This window comes from Hydractinia symbiolongicarpus, chromosome 1, assembly GCF_029227915.1.
Source record: "Hydractinia symbiolongicarpus strain clone_291-10 chromosome 1, HSymV2.1, whole genome shotgun sequence".
NCBI lineage: Eukaryota > Metazoa > Cnidaria > Hydrozoa > Anthoathecata > Hydractiniidae > Hydractinia > Hydractinia symbiolongicarpus.
In genome coordinates this window covers 31,655,253-31,673,247 of record NC_079875.1, presented here as the reverse complement: position 1 = coordinate 31,673,247, position 17,995 = coordinate 31,655,253, and the positions used below count along the sequence as shown (strand labels likewise).

Sequence of the window (17,995 nt, the reverse complement as noted above, 5' to 3'; positions counted from 1 at the left end):
CAATGTCGAATGGGTGGTCATCCAATAATACCAGTAAATCGTTAAAATTAGATGTCATCGATTGTGTGTTTATCTGCAGTACTCTCAATTTTTGATAATGTTCATGCAATGCGTGTTGATGACTGCTGTATGTTGCACCTGAAATAGTTGATGAAATAGTTGAATTCAAATCATTCTCTCGCGCAAACGGCATTAATAAGTGTGTACAGTCAGTACATGTCCACTTTACCGGAATACAATTCATTATGGAATGTGTCAAGTTGGTATCGGCACATTTTGCATGAGTTCGATTAAAACACATTTCACAGGCGAGCTGCTTTTGATTTCGTCTGATAGTTGCTCTACATTTAATGCACTTAGTTGCTTGGGGTTTGGGCCCTGGGTTGGTTTCCACGTCGCCACTTTGCAAAATAATATTAAATGTAGCACACGTATTGTTATAATAGGAGACTCTTGCTTTACCTCTTTTAATAACGTAACTATAGCTTCTGTCACCTTTTACAATCGTTCCATTTATTTCAATGGTCTCAATGCTATCGTTAAAATCAATACATAAAGTAATTAGTGATGTTATTAATATTATGGCATAAGACATTGTGGTTACCATGGTGATATAGAGTGTTGATAAGAAGTTTTGCAAATTGCTGCAATTTGTCGGGACGTGTAATACCCAAAAACGTTTAAATTTTCTGCATATAAACCAACTAATCCAAAATAATCTTTGTATAAGCAATAAAATTACTTCGGAATGTATAAGAGTCGCAATTTTCGTCGATAGCCACAAATAGAGTACGATTTCCTTAAAATCTCTTATATGGCATACGTAAATCCAAAAAAACTTTTAAATTCTTTCTATATATAGAGACTTGGTCTCCAAATCTAACTTTAACTAATGTTGACAAAGGAACGATCTCCAAACTAGCCTGATTTTTTATTGTTGTTAAGTTTGTGCTTTCACGCCGTTAAGCTTCTTGTTGTTGGCATAAAAAACCCCTTATTCAAATTCAAACTTTAACTCAGTGACCTAGAAAAAATGTGAGATTTTTTACCTGACTACGTATAACAAGAGGTGAAACGAGTTCGGTATTTGATGAAATCAAATAGACAGCAGTGCGATAGTATCCACATATTCGTGGATCATGAAATGCATAATTACTCATTATTTTGATAATAAATTAGATTAAAATAAGTCAAAGTTTGTTAGCGCTTTTTATTTCCCGCTATTATTCAGAAGCATTCTGCCATTATGAAACTTGAAGTTACGTCATTTATGTTCAACTTGATTGGCTTAAATTTTAATGTTCACGTGAACAAAGCGTGTACAACAACAACTTTGGGAAGGCGCTTGTTTAAGAAAAAATATAATGGATAGTAACAACAAATTGAACTTTCGCAACATTTTCACGAACCCTTAACTTCTGAGAAATATTTAGTAGAGTTATTTAGCTATCAGAGAATATTTTGGAAACTGAGGAAATGTAAAAAAGTGAGCCGAAACCCAGTAAATCACCCAAAGAAATGCTATAATTGGCGTAAAATAGCGGTTTTTTATGATTATTGTGCTTTTATTAACTTATACATCAGTTCCTCAGTTTGTAAACGTGAGAGGCCATGATGTTTAACCTTATTTATACTGAACTGCAACTTGAGAATGTAGCATAGCTAGCGAATATGGCTTGAAAGCCTAAAAGTACGATTTGTTATAATATTCCTAGAAGACAGTCCCGAAGTGGAAAGATGCACGTGCATACAAAAACTAAGCCGTCTATGGTCACACTTTCAATAAAAAAAGAGCGCTCTTATAGCATTTCTCTGACGCAAATTATAGGATTTCAAAGTGCGAAGTTTTAGGTAGGCGATACGACCTTAGACATGCCTTAGCTCACATGAGGATGCGAATACTTAGCGGGACACGCTGCGTCCCGCTAGTGCCGCTAAGTATTAAAAGCATGATAATTAAATTAACTAATTAAGTGTGTATAACATGGTTTAGGGAGGTTTGACCACGTCCTGCAATGTGCCGGATTTTCACTGCAACAGACAAATTTTGATCATTTCTTGACCTAATTGTGCAGTCTCCAAACGATTGTTAATCGTGTAAAAAGTAATTATATTACAATTAATATCGATATAACCAATGATAAAATTTTTAACAACAGGGCCTGATAAATGTGGACATCTAATGTTATTGTCTTTTCAACACTTCGCGGGACGCAAAAATTTTTGGCGTTTTGGCATAATATTAGCAGCCTGAATATGATAAAATTATTGTGACTGTTTTGCATACGTATCTAAGACATTAAAAGTGTACCATTGTTACCCACAGATGTATAGTCCAAACCGTTCAATAATCTGAATTCCTCTAAATTTTATGCACAACCCAGCCGGCACACCAACGTCGCAGAGACGTCGTAGCGACGTCGAGTTTTTCGCTGGTGTGACGTCTGCTCAACGCCAGAATGGATAGTCGCGCAGACGTTGGACTTAGACGGCTGTACGACGTCAGAGCACAACGCCATATCAACGTCGTGGTTACGTTGTATAGACGTCTGCCGACCTTTGACAGACGTATAACTGCGAAGTTAACCGATGTTACAGCGACTTAGCTGCGATGTTAGCAGACGTAACAAAGAGGCTCTTTAAAACAAAAAGTGGTTTTTAAAATTATTTTCTGTTATAATCAACTAGTACTCACATTCGTTAAATTATACTAGTATCAGAAGACACTTGATAACTCATATTTATTTACAATAACTTTATGTTCCCAAGCATAAACATTCTTCATCACCTCACGTGCGTCGCTTTCGTTCAATAAGGTAAATGAAAAAATAAATAATTAATCAAACCAATTAGAGAGTAGTAATAACAGAACAACCCTGTGCCTGGTTTAAGGCAGGTCTCTTTCTGGGCCAAATTCCTCATATTCCTCAACATGTTGAATTGCCAGTTGAAGGTAAATGTCTGAAGTAAAATACATTTTTGAACTTTCACTGCGAACATTCTCTATAAAATCAAAAAGATTGGGCGACTGTTTCTGCTATGACGAATGAGTTGCAAACTGTGTTTTTGTTTCAGCTAAAGTTATATTTTAAATAATACATTGCAACTGAAACTGTGGCCGCCTTACTAGATTCACGACATGCTACATTCCTGTATTAAAACGCTCAATCAGAACATGTGACACTGTTTGCAGTTTTTATTAGGCGCTTGGGTGTTCAAAGGTGTTTCTAAACACGGCGTTTTGACGTCGGGTTTAGTCTCCCGGCTAGTCCTGTATCAATACAAAAAAATGCAAATATATGACACTCGTCACTTTGGAATGTCTGTTTATCAATTCTACAGCTAAAATATATAGAACCAGGGACGAAGTTGTTGACCCTAGAATACAATTTCCTGCATCAATGCGTAAAATGGCAAATATATGACACTCGTCATTTTGAAATGCCTATCTATCATTTCTGCGAATACAATATATAGAACCTGAGACAAGGTTGTCGTCCCTAAATGGCAATCGTCCTGCAGCAATATGAAAAATTGCAAATATACGACACTCGTCTCTTTAAAGTGCCTCGTTTATCAATTCTACAGCTAAAATATATATGACCCCAAAGTACAATTACCTTGTATCAACACGAAAATTCGCAAGTATATTGGGCAGTTGTCTCCTTTAAATGCCTCGTTTGCCAATTATATGGCTAAAATATATAGAACATGAGACGTTGTTGACCCTCAAACCTGTCCCCCTAGATCCAACTTTATTACAACCGAATGTTAATCGAGAATTTAAAATATTATACCATTTATAAATTCTTTTAATGTGTTCTATAATGGACTGTCGAAGAGTGTCATCAAAGTTTCTGGACCAACAGAGAAATTCTTAGATTAAGGCGTATTAAACAAAAGTCAATTAAGGTAATACTGGTAACAAAAACAATATGTCTGCCTGGAAGTGTCAGGAATTCTATGATTTTACTCAAAAACTATAGGATAACTAAGATTTAAAAAAAAAACAAAAAGCGGAGTGTCTCTTAACTCCTACGATGAAGAGCTTCTAAAAGCAAATACGAACGATGGCAACAAAAGATGTCTATTGTTTCACTGTTTATTTAAATACTTTTGGATTGTGTCATTTGTGTTAAGTTGTTTGAGTGTTGTGACATTTTGTATATTTCTGTTAAATAGTTTTAAAAATATTTCCAGTACAGATCTTACGACCTTAAATATCAAGTAAATTTAACCGTTCACGTTATACTTGGTTTGGAAAAGTAAATTCATTGTTATACAGAACAGAAAGCCATATATTGCATTTGCTTTAAATAAAGGCTGTGTGATAATAAGTGTAGCGTTGCAGAAAAGAACATAACACCGAAAAATTTCGGTCTGGAAAATACTCGATTGATTGTGCTGTAAGTAAAATATTATTTTGGCTTATTATTACTTCCTTCGTAAGTTGATCGAATCATTTTTAAAACTTTTCTATTATTCTGGGTGCGATGCAGTTTTGTTCATTCTAAGTTTATTGTTTGGTGATTATGCTGAATTTTGGAGGGTATACTTTTAGATTCATAATCTCGATTCTTTTTTCACAAAATAACAGTTGAATACATTTTATTAGCTCGTAGTGACATGTCACAGAATACTATTTCACATTATCTATCGACTTTTCTTCAACACCTTATTTTCAAATTCTCACTTTTCATCACTTATATCTTTTCAGGTCACCCAGTTTTATCTGGGGCTGGGAATTTACATGTATAGACCAGAATTGATCTAACTACCCGCGAGACGTGATAAAAAACAGAATTGATCTTTATATCAAGTTATATTATTTTTTCAACTTTTTGATCTTAAAAATGATAATGAAGTAAAAAGAAATGTTTTAATATACAGCGAACGATTTCGAATGATTTTTAATGTTAGACTCGGTCCACGAATGCTCGAAATTCGTTGCAGAGTTAGTTCAACCCGGAATCTGGTAAACCCTGCACTCAATTTTGAATTTCAAAATAAGAAAGTATTAAAAAATGTATTTCTACTAAAGTTTTGGATTTCTGATTTTCAATTAAATTTGAAATCAATGGTCGTAAGGGTACACACGTTACATATAGTATGAATTACAAGATTTTCAATGATATGAAAATCAAGAGTACAAATATAGCGAATAACAGACTATCGTGATTTTACTTAGAATTATCAACAAATAACGGAGTGTCTTAAAGCTCCTACGATGGAGAACTTTTAAAAGAAAACGCGAGCTATGGCAACAAAAGGGGTGTATTATTCTGCTGTTTACTCAGATATTTTATTATTGGACAAAAGCTGGCGTGTCGTTTGTTGTTTGAGTATTGTGAAAGATATTTTTGAAAACACAAGTTAGAAGAGAGAGTTTTGTATATTTTTGGTAAATAATTTTAAAAAATAATTCCAAGACAGAGTTTATGTAAGGGAAATGTGTTACGATTTAAAATATCAATAAACTTTAACCGTTTACTATATACTTGGTTTGGAAATGTAATTTCATTGGTTTACAGAATGCTACATATTGCATTTGCTTAAATAAAAGCTGTTTGTTGCAAAAGTGTATCTGTTATTGTGGGTGTGATGCAATTTCTTGTATTCTAGGTTTCTAAAGTTTGGTGATTATGCTGAATTTAGGAGGGGTATACTTTTGGATTCATAATCTCGATTCTTAATTTCTCTTTTCACAAAATATTAGTTTAATTCAATTTATTGGCTTGTAGTGATATGACACAGAGTACACGTTATTTGCAATTTCTCACTTTTCATCACTCTATCACATATAATAACTGCTACTTGCCATATTTTTGTCTCATTTTCAGAAATTTAATCGCTATACTAGTAGTTGTCCTCCATACCAATTTGAAAATACCAAGTAATGTCATGCATCGTAATGTAAGCATCAATCGAAACAATATAGGAAATTGCACAAACGCTGAATTCAAAAGCTATGCATCCCTGTGCATAAATAATCATGTCATTGACATGATTATTTATGCATGGGAATGCAGATAATATTTTACAATTTTATGCTGATTCACACGAAATTCATTTTTTATTCATTTTGTAAATTACTTGTATATTTTTAAACCTTACTTAACTGTGTGAAATCACTGTAAAAGTCTCGTCTTATCACAATGCGTGGTGAAGTTTGATCTTAACAAAACTTTAATTCCTAGCGTATGCATTGAGACGTGTATGACGTAAATATCTTTAAGTGGAAATCTGCCCACTAATAATAATAAACAATCTCACTCGTGTGGAATAAAAAAGATACTTGAAATACTTTTATTTTTAGAATTTTTTGCAAGTTTCTGCAATAAAATGGCTTTATCAAAAGTTGAGCTTGCTGCAATGTTGGAATGCAAGATTTGTTTGGACACTTATCATCAGCCTAAACATCTAAACTGCGGACACACTTATTGCCAAGATTGTCTAGATCGTATTTTAGTGTTTATGGAAGATGGGAGTGCTGAACTACCTTGTCCAGTGAGGTGTACTAAAAAGACAATAATCACTAACGAACAAACAACATCCTCATTAATGACTGTGTTTACATTAACTGGCATTTTGGACAAAGTGTAAGTTAATTAAGTCTGCTAAATTACGTGCTCGACGTGCTTATGTGCTCATGTGTTTTACCTGCTTTACGTGCTCATATGCTTGCGTGCTTTACGTGCTTTTCAAAACCAATGAAACTGACGTAAATAATGAAAATCACTATTTTTTATGATATAGTTCATAGTATAGTTTTATATGCGTAAGAATATAATTAAAAATAAACAGAAGTCACTACATGTTTTGTCTGAAGAAACGTTTTCAAAATTTGACTCTACTCTCACTATTCATACAAAAGCAAAACAAAAAATCCAACGATAAGCAATACGTCCACACCTAAAATTGACATGAATACAATGTAAATGTTTTAACGTTAAAATTTTTATAAAATCAAATTTTATGGCTTCTTAAGCTTCACGAAACTGAAACATCAAGATTTTTAGCAACATCACTTTGTCATTGTCCCCAAAGCCTACATCTGCAATAACGCTTTTTGGAAAGATGACATTCGACCAAAATTCCAGAGACGTTATGCAGCATTTCTGTGGGCAAATATAGAAGTCTTGTTCAACAGCCTCATTTCTGTTAAAAACAGAGGATGTGCGGATAAAATGCTTTGAGGATCACTCTTTTTCCGGGATAATTTTTTAGAAAATTTTTGTAAGTAGTTTGCATCAATAGTATTGCTTGGATGGTTGTTAAACAACGCTTTCATATCATCATCAGGTATGTATCGTGAGCTAACCATGTTGACATTTTCTCCTTCTTTAAAACAGCATCTCAACAAAAACAAGATGTGGCTGCAGAAAACAGTTCTTTTGGTTCCTAACATTTCAGTTCAAGTTACCTATACACAAATGTGGGTTGGATGTGAACAAAGAAAAAATAAAATTACAAAGCTGAAAGTTCCTCATAAAAAATAACAAACATAAGAAAATGATATTTTAAAGCAGAAATTTTATATCAAATATTTATAATTTAACGTAAGTAACAAGTGTTACAAGTGTAAGTAACAATGATATAGGAACAAATTAAGAATAATGGCAACTCATGGTCTTTATAAAATGTGTATAGCATATGTCAAGAAACTCACTAAAATGGAATTTGGTTATATAGAATTTTTACGTAAAGCAAATAATATTTCTTTATCCATAGGTCACCTAGAGAAAATGTAAAATCTTTATGTCAGCAAAGTAAAGAGTGTAACCAGATAATCAGCTATTCCTGTACAACATGCAGTTTAAAGATCTGTGAAAAATGTCAAAATCTTCATTCTTGTTCCAACAAGTCATATATTAATGTCATTTTCAATCAAAAATTGAAAGAACTTCAACCATTGTGTAAGCAACACGACTCGCTTGCAAGATTTGTCTGTATTGATTGTGAAAATTTGTTAACATGTGCATATTGCACACACAGACAACATAAGAATCACAGAATGAAAACGATTGATGATTTTGGTCTTGAAGCCAAAAAGTGGTTTCAATCGTTTATCAGCTCATTCGATGAAACAAAAGTGGTGTTGGAAAAGTTAACAAGAAAGTACAGTGACGCTCTAACAAATTTAGAGAAAGAAAGAGAAGTATTTGTTCAAAATTTAAAAGAAAGAAAGTTAAAACGACTAGAAGAATATCTCAAAATGTTAAATAAAGAAGAAGAAGATCTACTGCGGATATTCGATGAGAAATCTGAAGAATTTAAAGCAAAATTGATTTGTGATGGTTTTGTTGACGATAAGAAAGTACAAGAATTTGCAGATTACGTTAAAGCTTTCAATTTAAAATCTCATTTTGAGTTAGTTACAGAAAAGTTGGAAATTGAACGACAACTTCGCAAGCTATCCTCGTTTCCAAGAACTATCCCAACATTCAATTCACACCTTCATCAAATAAACAAAGCAGATATTTCGTCAAATCCGTTGGGCGAAATAAAAATTTCAATTGATGACGTCACCACTGTTGGTGTAGATCCAAATGAATGTTCTGTTTATAGAAACTTGATTAATGAAGATGAAACCCAACCAAACTATTCCCAATTAACAACTGATCTAATGAATTTAGTAGAAAGTCTGAAAAGTAAGTTTTTCATTTTATTAATTAAAGTTTTATCATAAATTGTGTGAATTTTTAAAAAAATTTTATTGTATTTTATAGAGTACGAGAAACCAATTGTAAATCCTTCTTCTGGAAAACAACAACAGAAGTAGGTATATTTTAAATCCTCTATGTGTTACTTGTCATCGTCTCTACACATCACCATATTGATCAGAATCAGAATTTGTTGTCATTAAACTGTTTTAAATGATTAATATCATTACAACTGCTTCAATATTTGTCATGTACAATTAAAATATTTCTACAACCTGTTTGTTAAATGTTTGTACAGATTGATAAAGATTAAAAAATAGCAACAATATAATTGAACAGTGTTTTTATTTAGTGATGCAAAGCCAAAAAGGATCCAGCTTGCTAAGAAGAGTTACTCTTTCGAAGGTATGAAGCTCTTTATGTGGTGAAGATAGGCAATTTTTTTCGATCTGCAGAAATTGTGGTATTGCTACCTAAACAGATTATCTTTGTAATAACGTGAGCACAAGTATTACTCGAATACTTTCAATTCAAAACACTCATTAACATTGAAATTTTTTCTTGTAACTGTGTATTGTGCACAGCACTGTTCTGTTTTGAGCACTCGGCTTTGGAAAAAAAAAATTCTCCCTAAAAGTTATATTATTTTAAGACAAAATCAATATGTTAAAAGAGATTATAGGCGACAAAGACTGGGGTTTGTTCTCTTGCGTTACGCAGAAATTAGACTTAATTTATTCGTCCCTATATGTAGTTTTTGATGATTAACAGTACTGTCAATCCCATTTCTAATCATTTGTAGTTTACCGTAGTACTATTACTCCAATTTTCGCCACTCGTAGCACAATAGATGTTCTTCTCCACTTCTTATCACACTTCCCCCTAAATTTTATACTTGGTGAGCCAATCAAAGCCAGTCTGCCTACTTCCATTTTGATTCTTAACAACTCACCGTGTTACTGTAATGTCACTTGCCACTTTTAAAATTAAAAAAAAAAAACTGTTTGAGAATCCAAATAAAACTGCCGCCCTAGATAATTCCTACTAATGATAATTCCTCACAGAACAATCCATTCATGCCCTCCCGTACAATTACTCCTTGCTAATTTCGACTAAATACATGCTATAAGCAGCGACTTCCACGGTTTTCTTACATATATAATTTTATAAGAACATGAGACTTTTCTTTCTGGCAAATACAAAATAACAAAAGAACAACTTTAGGTTCAAATCGTTGTTTCAAAACTAAGGACAACCTTATTTTCGTCGTAAAGTAAGAACAATACATAATGTAAATTCTCTTGGCTCTCAATAACTTTCACCCAGAATCTTTATTCTTCAATAATTAGGCGCTTTTAAAAGAGAGTAGCTTGAAAGAGCATGTGGAGATTCTTTTTATAAAAAAAGTTCGTTTTTTATATGATTTTTATTTTCCTGTTTTCCTTTTTTAGTTTAAAATTTGTACCTCACAGGAGATATGATAAACTCGCAGTTTAAAATTTGTAACTCGCACTAGATATGATAAACTTGCGCGATAAAATTTGCACACTGTTAGGTTGCACCTAATCAAAATCGAGGATAAAAACTAACAGCGTTTTTCTTCTTTCAGAGGACTGTAAATAAAACTAATGTGTGCAAAAAATGGAAACATTGAACGAAGATGTCACCCAAGTCAACTGCGAACGCCCGCGGCAACTTTGTTACCAGGGAATTTATATTAATAATAAAACAGAATATCAAGTACGCACTTTAAATTTTTACACTTAGTCGTATATCAGTTTAAAAATGATGAGTTTAATTTTTATTATTTACGAAAAATCACATAACCCAAATAAACTTATTAACAATTATGTTCTTAAAGTTTTAATTTTTAGACAATTGACTATATAAATGTTCTTAAAACTTGAAATAGAGATTTCTATTTAAATTTTTTAGTGCACCGACTGCGATCTTCGGCCCTATTTCATTTAGCGCAAATTTATTTCGCCAGTCAGAAATGTGAGAAAGAAAGTATTCCATGACAATATTTTTTTAATTTAAACTTTACACCCTTGTTATTTTTGTTTTCAATTAATACCACATAATTTGTCTTTAGAAATCGAAAATATCATTATTAATGGCGATGTCAAGACATTTCAATCAATTCTTATTGATCATCCAAGTATCGTTAAAATGAGAGGTGTTTATGAAACAACACTGTTGATGGAAGCAGCACGTTACAATAAACCATCAATAGTGAAATGTTTGATTAATGCTGGTAGTGATGTGTATGCTGTGGATAAAGTTAAATGGAATGCATATCACTACAGTGCATATTATGGTCATCATGATGTTTTGAAAGTTTTAATTAATCATGACGTCACAAACATTAACAACGTAAACATTAACAATAACACACCATTGCATTTTGCATCTGCTTATGGTCATATTGAATGTGTGAAGTTGTTGTTGTCGATACCACACATCGATGTCAATATACGAGACAATTGGAACGAAACTGCTTATGATGTCGCTTGTAATAACACTATCAAACGGTTATTACAAGAACATCAAAGAAATTAAGAACATTTTCAGACAATTAGCTATACTTTTTAATTTACCTAAGCAAATTATTAGAAGCATATATCGTCTTTTTTATTAGAACTATAGGTTATAGTAGAATAGGTTTCTATTTAATTCATAAATTTACGTTCATAAATTTCAAAACATGACTTCTTAAAAAGAAGAAGGTATAATTCATCAAATACTAAAACTTTAGCTGGGATGTGTCATCTTCACCAACAGAGGTGAGTACTGTTTTTGGGTCAGTTTTTGAGTTTTTTGTCAGTTTTAAAATTTTTGTCAAACTACTGAGGTGCAATTTTAAATGCCTCGTTTCTAAATTTTACGGCTAAGTATAAGAATCTGAGACGAAGTTGTTGACCCTAAAGTACAATTATCCTGCATTAATACAAAAAATCGCAAATATATGAGACACTCGTCTCTTTCAAATGCCTCGTTTATCAAATTTACGGCTAGAATATATAGAACCTGAAACGAGGTTGTCGTCCCTTAATAGCAATTATCTTGTATCAATACGAAAAATCGCAAGTGTGTCATATAGTTGCGATTTCTTGTATTGTTACAGGATAATTGTACTTTAAGGTCAACAACCTCGTTTCAGGTTCTTATATTTTAGCCGTAAAATTAATAAGCAAGGCATTTAAAAGAGACGAGTATCATATACTTGTGATTTCCTGTATTGATACAGGATAATTGTGCTTTAGGATCAACAACTTCGTCTCAGGTTCCATAACAACCCAGCCGGCACAAGACGTCTATAAGACGTTTAAATGAAGTCTATTATACGTCTTTGAAAGACATATTGCTGTTAGCCGTCTTTCAAACCTCTTTTAGACGTCTAGTTATATCGCGTTTAGTTACGACGTCTTAAAGACGTCTTTTCTTGGCTTTATAAAAGACGGAATTAAAACGGTATTTCAAAAGACGTTTATTAGACGTCTAAAAGAGGTATAGCAAAAGATGTCTTTTGAAAGACGTCTTTTGGATCAATTTCGAACGAGATATTTTGTTCGGAATGCTGTGCTTAAAAATTGGACGGGGGTGTAACCTAGAGATATCTGTGTTTTTTATTCGATTTTGAAATAAAATAAAACAAAAATCACTGCACTGAATATAAACCTTATATTCTTTTGTTTAAATTTATTTTTGTAAAATATAAGTTCAAAACTTTTCTAAGAATACTTTATTAACTTTTTGACCCCCTAATACACATTTTCAATGTTTTTGTGATGCAAGCGACAACAACAAGGCTTCAAAGGAATAGACTCCACATTTTCTGTAGGTTTGTATACAATTTTTATCGTGATATTTTTGGAGATTTTAAATACATCTCTTTAGATTCGGACAGTTATATTTTTCGTTTTTATTTTCTTGATAGAAATTTTATGTCGTGCATAATATTCTATGCTCGTTGAAGATTAGAAGAATTGTTTATTGTTTTACAGATACAGAACGAAATATCGAGAAATACTGAAACGCAAACTAAACGAAGAATATGTATTTTTGATGTCAATGCAAGGGGAAGAATAAAATAAATGTAAATCGTAAATACAGATTAAAGTTTTATTATCCCTGCTTGAATTCTAGGCTAAACTTTCCTTGCATGACATTGCGTAAGAAATGAGGTTATCTTTTAAACAATCTCTGTATTTTTATTTCCCGTACTCTCTTATATTAAAACTAGAGTTTTATGCAAAATAGTAACCGAATTGCAAATTTGGGCCAAAGTTACACATAATGGTGACCGTAATATGTAACACGGGCGAACCGTGTTTTTTTCTAGAGAAATTCTAGTAAAAGAAGATGGTACTTTCAAAAAGGCGGGAGATATTATTGTTAACAAGAAATATGCTGATACACTCCGAATACTTAAAGACTATCCAGAAGATTTTTACACAGGAAATATCTCGAAGTCATTTTTAAGTGATGTCAACAGCAATAATGGTAACATGACGGCGAACGATTTAAAAAATTACAAAGTTTTAGAGAAAGTACCTACAACCACAACATTGAATGGATTGACACTTCATACAACTCCTTTGCCAGGAGGTGGTTCTGTTTTAATACACATCTTAAATATGGTAAAAGGTGTGATTTTATTATTTATTTATGGGTTGTGTATTACGGCATTGCTAAATAAAACAACAACAAAACTTTTTAACGTTTGCGACTACGAGAAAAGGGATTTCTTTTAATTCATCAGAGTATCCAGTCTCGTTACCTGAGTAAATAAGATAAAAAAACTCCTTGCAACTTTCTGTTTTCTCATCTTAAAATGTGATCGCGTCAATGTAGTAAAATATGGCTTACACAAGAATTAACGATATGTTGCAGAAAGCATCAATTTTCAACTTTCATTGCACTCTCCAGGTTACAGCTTGGTTTGTGTAACTGTTCGGGAGGTTAAAAAAATAACAACTGTGCCTGTAACCGCAAATAAAACATGGTTACGGTCATAGGAAAAAATTAATACGAGACAGACAATAGCAACTAACTGAGGTGTTTCTTTTTTTTCCTAGTGCCAAAGTGTATTAGTTTGGTTGCATTTCCTTACATTTTCATAGGGTATAAGTTCAACGCATCATATTTGGACACTGTTGATGAGAAAGTGTTAACATATCACAGAATTGTGGAAAGTTTTAAATTTAGCTATTCGAAACGTCCACATCTTGGTGATCCCGATAAAGTACCTGTTGAAAATAAAACCGAATTCGATAAGGTAAACATTCAGTTGATTTTCTACATATTTTTGCGGTGGAAGTTTTTATTTTCACTCCTTAAACAATTTATCGCATTTTTAACTTCTACTCTCCTATTTAATGAAAGTATAATCGCGTGCGTTGTATTTCAGATGAAAGAAGACATAATAAGTCTAGCGAAGGCTGAAATGAATCGTATGAAAGTGAATGACACTTCCACGCAAAAAAATAGTTATTACGATCAATTTTTTACGACAACTGAAGACGATGGTACTACACATGTTTCAGTGATTGATAAAGATGGGAATGCTGTATCAGCTACGGATACGATCAATTTTGCGTATGTCTTTTTTATTTAAATTTTTGTTTAATCTCTTGATGCCTAAACCCGCATAGTTTGTAGAAATTTCAATTTATATTTTTCAAGAAATGCGGTTCTTACCATTAACTTGATTCTTTTAAATTAAGACAACGGTAAATAATCTTCTTAAGTATTATTTACGAATGGCTCACTAATTATTCGTCTGTTTTTATGAATTTTCAGCAGGCATTCAAGTTTGTTTTTTTAATTTTATTTTAAAAAAAATTGATTTTGTCACATTGCATTTTTACGTACCACCTGCTACTTTAACATGCAATAAAGTAACTTTCACATCCAGTGAAACAATCATGATTTTTTATCTGTATGTCTTTATCGATATTAATAATGTTATACTTCACTTTAGTAAAAATTCACTTTTTTCATTGCTTGAATAGCATAGTTAAAGTTCCTCCTTCCTAGGTTTGGCGCAAAATTTCGATCAATGAAAACTGGTATTATATACAACAACGAACTAGCTGATTTTTTCTTAAACTCCACTTACGGTGATAAATATCCAACGCCATTATATAATGCTCCCGGTGCTGGACCTCTTTCATCGACCTGTCCGTCAATTTTAGTTGATAAAGATGCAGTTTTGCGTCAAAGCATAAAGCATTATTAATTAGCGCTATATTATTACTCAGTGTCCTTCCAAAGAGGTCTTTATAGTTAAGCAAATTTATCTGGAAGAAATAATGAGATAAGAAGTGTCTAAAAATTAGGTTGTAGTCATCGAAAAATTTTTAATTGCATTGCTTGCTGTCATAACTTTCTTTTTAACATTCTAACTCCTTTTTTAGGTTATCATCAAGAAGTTGATGCTTTCGTACAATCTAACTTCGGCTGTGGAAGATGCTCGTCCGCAACACGCATTTTTTCCAGAATACATTCGAAATGAAAAAGGGTACCTCCTCTCCGACGATATTGTGGAGGGATTGAAAAAAAAGAATCACAGAATTCTACAATCCAGTCTTAATGCTATAGTTCAAGGTATATATGTTGACGGTGGGAAAATTTACGCGAAATCTGATCCCAGAAAAGAAGGTGTGGCAGCTGGATATTAATTTCGTACACGAATACAATGTTACCATATTTAATGAAAGTTGGAAAATATGTTCACAACATTCTAATTATAATTCTACGATAATAACACAAACATTGAACAAGCGAAGTAAGAGGCTGAGAAACAAATTTTTTTGAATGTTTTTCACCTTTAATAATTAATAATTACACCTTTTATAAATTTTAAATGATTTTCCTTGAGATGTTGCATTTATGGCCTGTATAATGCAATGTGCAGCCTTGTCTCGCGGTAACGTAAGAACCGTGAAATTAAGACTTTCGCGTCTAGATTTATTCGGGAAACGTTTTGAATAAAAACTGGCAGAAAATCAAGAGTGAAACGTAAAATTTTGATTATATGGATTATTTTTATATTATTCCAGCTAGTTAGGATTTCTATAGAAAACCGAAAACATTTCAGTGGAACAATTTCTAGTAGTGAGAATTGTAATAGATGACACAGGTCTGTTAACCGCTTGATTGATTAGCAGAACAATATAGCTAGTAGGTGAATTAAATGTTTCTTTCTTCATGATGTTTTGATCTTCTTTAACAACTAATACTATACATAACAGGGACATATAAAATGAGGCGCTCCAAGAAATTTTACTATAGTGGACTGATAAATAAACATGAAAACGATGCGAAGAAAACTTGGAGTATAATCAATGAAGTAATGGGTGAAACAAAACTAAGCAAAGAAAAACTTCAAAAAGGTTGAATATTGATGGAAATAAAATCAAGAACAAGTGTCTAATAGCTGAGGAGCTTAATGATTTTTTTGTAAAAGTGGGTTCAAATCTGGCATCTCAGATTGAACCTAGCAATTTGAGGTTTAAATCCTTTCTCACTGTTAATAACACACAAATGGGAAATAACGAACTAAGTGAAAATGAATTATTCAAAGCGATCGACTCACTACAATCAAATAAAAGTCCAGGTTTTGATGACGTAAATAGTAACGTTGTTAAGCAATCAAAAAATGCTATAAAAATTCCACTAATGCATATATTTAACCTTTTCCCTGCTGCAAGGATATTTTCCTGAAAAACTTAAAATTGCAAGAGTTCTACCAGTATATAAAACATACGAAATGACTAATGTATCTAATTATAGACCAATATCGGTTCTTCCATGTTTCTCAAAAATACTAGAACGCATAATGTACAATAGATTTTACACTTTTTTAACTGCTAATTATGTTTTATACGACAATCAATTTGGCTTTCAAGCAGGTCATTATACTGATCATGCAATAGTTAAACTTGTTAATGAAATATCAAAAGCGTTTGACGAAAACATGTACATGCTAGAACTTTATATAGATCTAAGCAAAGCAATTGACACCGTAGATCACAAAATTCTACTAGAAAAACGCAAAAACTATGGTATCCACAATTCCAACATTCGCTGGTTTGAAAGTTATTTATCCAATAGAAAACAGTACATTTCCTTTAACGGTGGAAGTACAAAATACAACACAATCATCTGTGGAGTTCCACAAGGTTCCATATTAGGACCACTCTTATTCCTTATATATGTAAATGATTTAAACAAAGCTTCGAATATTTTACATTCAATTTTATTTGCAGATGATACAAATCTGTTTTATGCACATAAAGATATAAAAACATTATTTCGCACAGTCAATTATGAACTCTCTAAGCTGGCAGAATGGTTTAAGGCAAACAGACTGTCCCTAAATATTTCTAAAACAAAGTACACACTTTTTCACAGGCACAATAAAAAAGATGATATGCCATTGAAGTTTCCTGATTTATCTATTAATAATGTAAGTATAAAAAGAGCACAATCCATGAAATTTTTAGGAGTTATTCTTGATGAAAATGTTACTTGGAGAGAACATATAAATATTTTAGAAGAAAAGGTGGCAAAGAATATTGGCATCCTATTTAAAGCAAAATTTGTTCTAGATCAGAATTGTTTAATTACTAGTCGATAAAGACCCGTGGAGAAATCCACTTAGGCAATAGGACATTGAAAATGTTGGTTTGCTGTCGTCAGCATTGCAAATCCAAAAAAAAAAAAAATTGGCGAAATTTAGTTTATTCGTTGCCTGTAACGTAGAGGTTGAAACGCTGATTAAAATAATATAGGATCATAACTTTTCTACGAACAACAAAAGACATAAAAGGGTTTTAAAATTTTGCTGACGTCAGCAATGGCCCGTTAAAACGCAAAAAAATTTTTCAGAAATTTATATTCCTGTTACCTTCATCGTATAGACCTTGAAACGATGATCAAGAAAATGTATAGGATCATATATCTTTGATGACATCAGCAAATATTTCAGTATATTGAATATGCCTTTTACTAAAAAAAATAATCTGAAAATGCATAAAAAGAAAGTATATAAGTCATAATTTAACAAAAAAGTTCTTAAAATCTAACACAAAATATCAAATGTCAAATTGCATGAAATCCTCCCAACAAAACTTCAGACAAAATATGAAAAACAACGGCGTGCAAGGTGTAAAATCTAGTTAGTAGAAAGTTACAACATTGACAGTCACAACCCAGACAGTTACGACAACAATAATAATAATGTCAGAAATAACACATATCTCAAATATGTATACATCTTATTATGTGATTATGTTGAAAACCTTTAATATTTTAATCTGAAG

At 32.2% G+C, this 17,995-nt stretch overlaps 2 protein-coding genes across 3 annotated transcripts; both read left to right on the top strand.

Annotated features, from left to right (window-relative positions):
• Positions 1–2,907: 2,907 nt before the first annotated feature.
• On the top strand, positions 2,908–12,404 carry LOC130649600 (E3 ubiquitin-protein ligase TRIM56-like). 2 transcript variants are annotated; one of them, XM_057455924.1, is made up of 6 exons: positions 2,908–4,406; positions 6,317–6,599; positions 7,732–8,651; positions 8,730–8,778; positions 9,016–9,068; positions 10,759–12,404. In XM_057455924.1, exons 2-6 carry the CDS (start codon positions 6,343–6,345, stop codon positions 11,223–11,225), a joined length of 1,746 nt encoding a protein of 581 aa, XP_057311907.1. In that variant the 5' UTR covers positions 2,908–4,406; positions 6,317–6,342; the 3' UTR covers positions 11,226–12,404. The 2 variants fall into 2 exon arrangements, with proteins under 2 accessions (XP_057311907.1, XP_057311898.1); XM_057455915.1 differs by having other exon boundaries at positions 2,908–6,599.
• Positions 12,405–12,531: 127 nt separating this feature from the next.
• On the top strand, positions 12,532–15,859 carry LOC130630207 (glutathione hydrolase 1 proenzyme-like). The gene is made up of 6 exons (XM_057443609.1): positions 12,532–13,313; positions 13,790–13,944; positions 14,077–14,264; positions 14,706–14,897; positions 14,976–14,994; positions 15,086–15,859. Exons 1-6 carry the CDS (start codon positions 13,175–13,177, stop codon positions 15,347–15,349), a joined length of 957 nt encoding a protein of 318 aa, XP_057299592.1. The 5' UTR covers positions 12,532–13,174; the 3' UTR covers positions 15,350–15,859.
• The last annotated feature ends 2,136 nt before the right edge of the window (positions 15,860–17,995 follow it).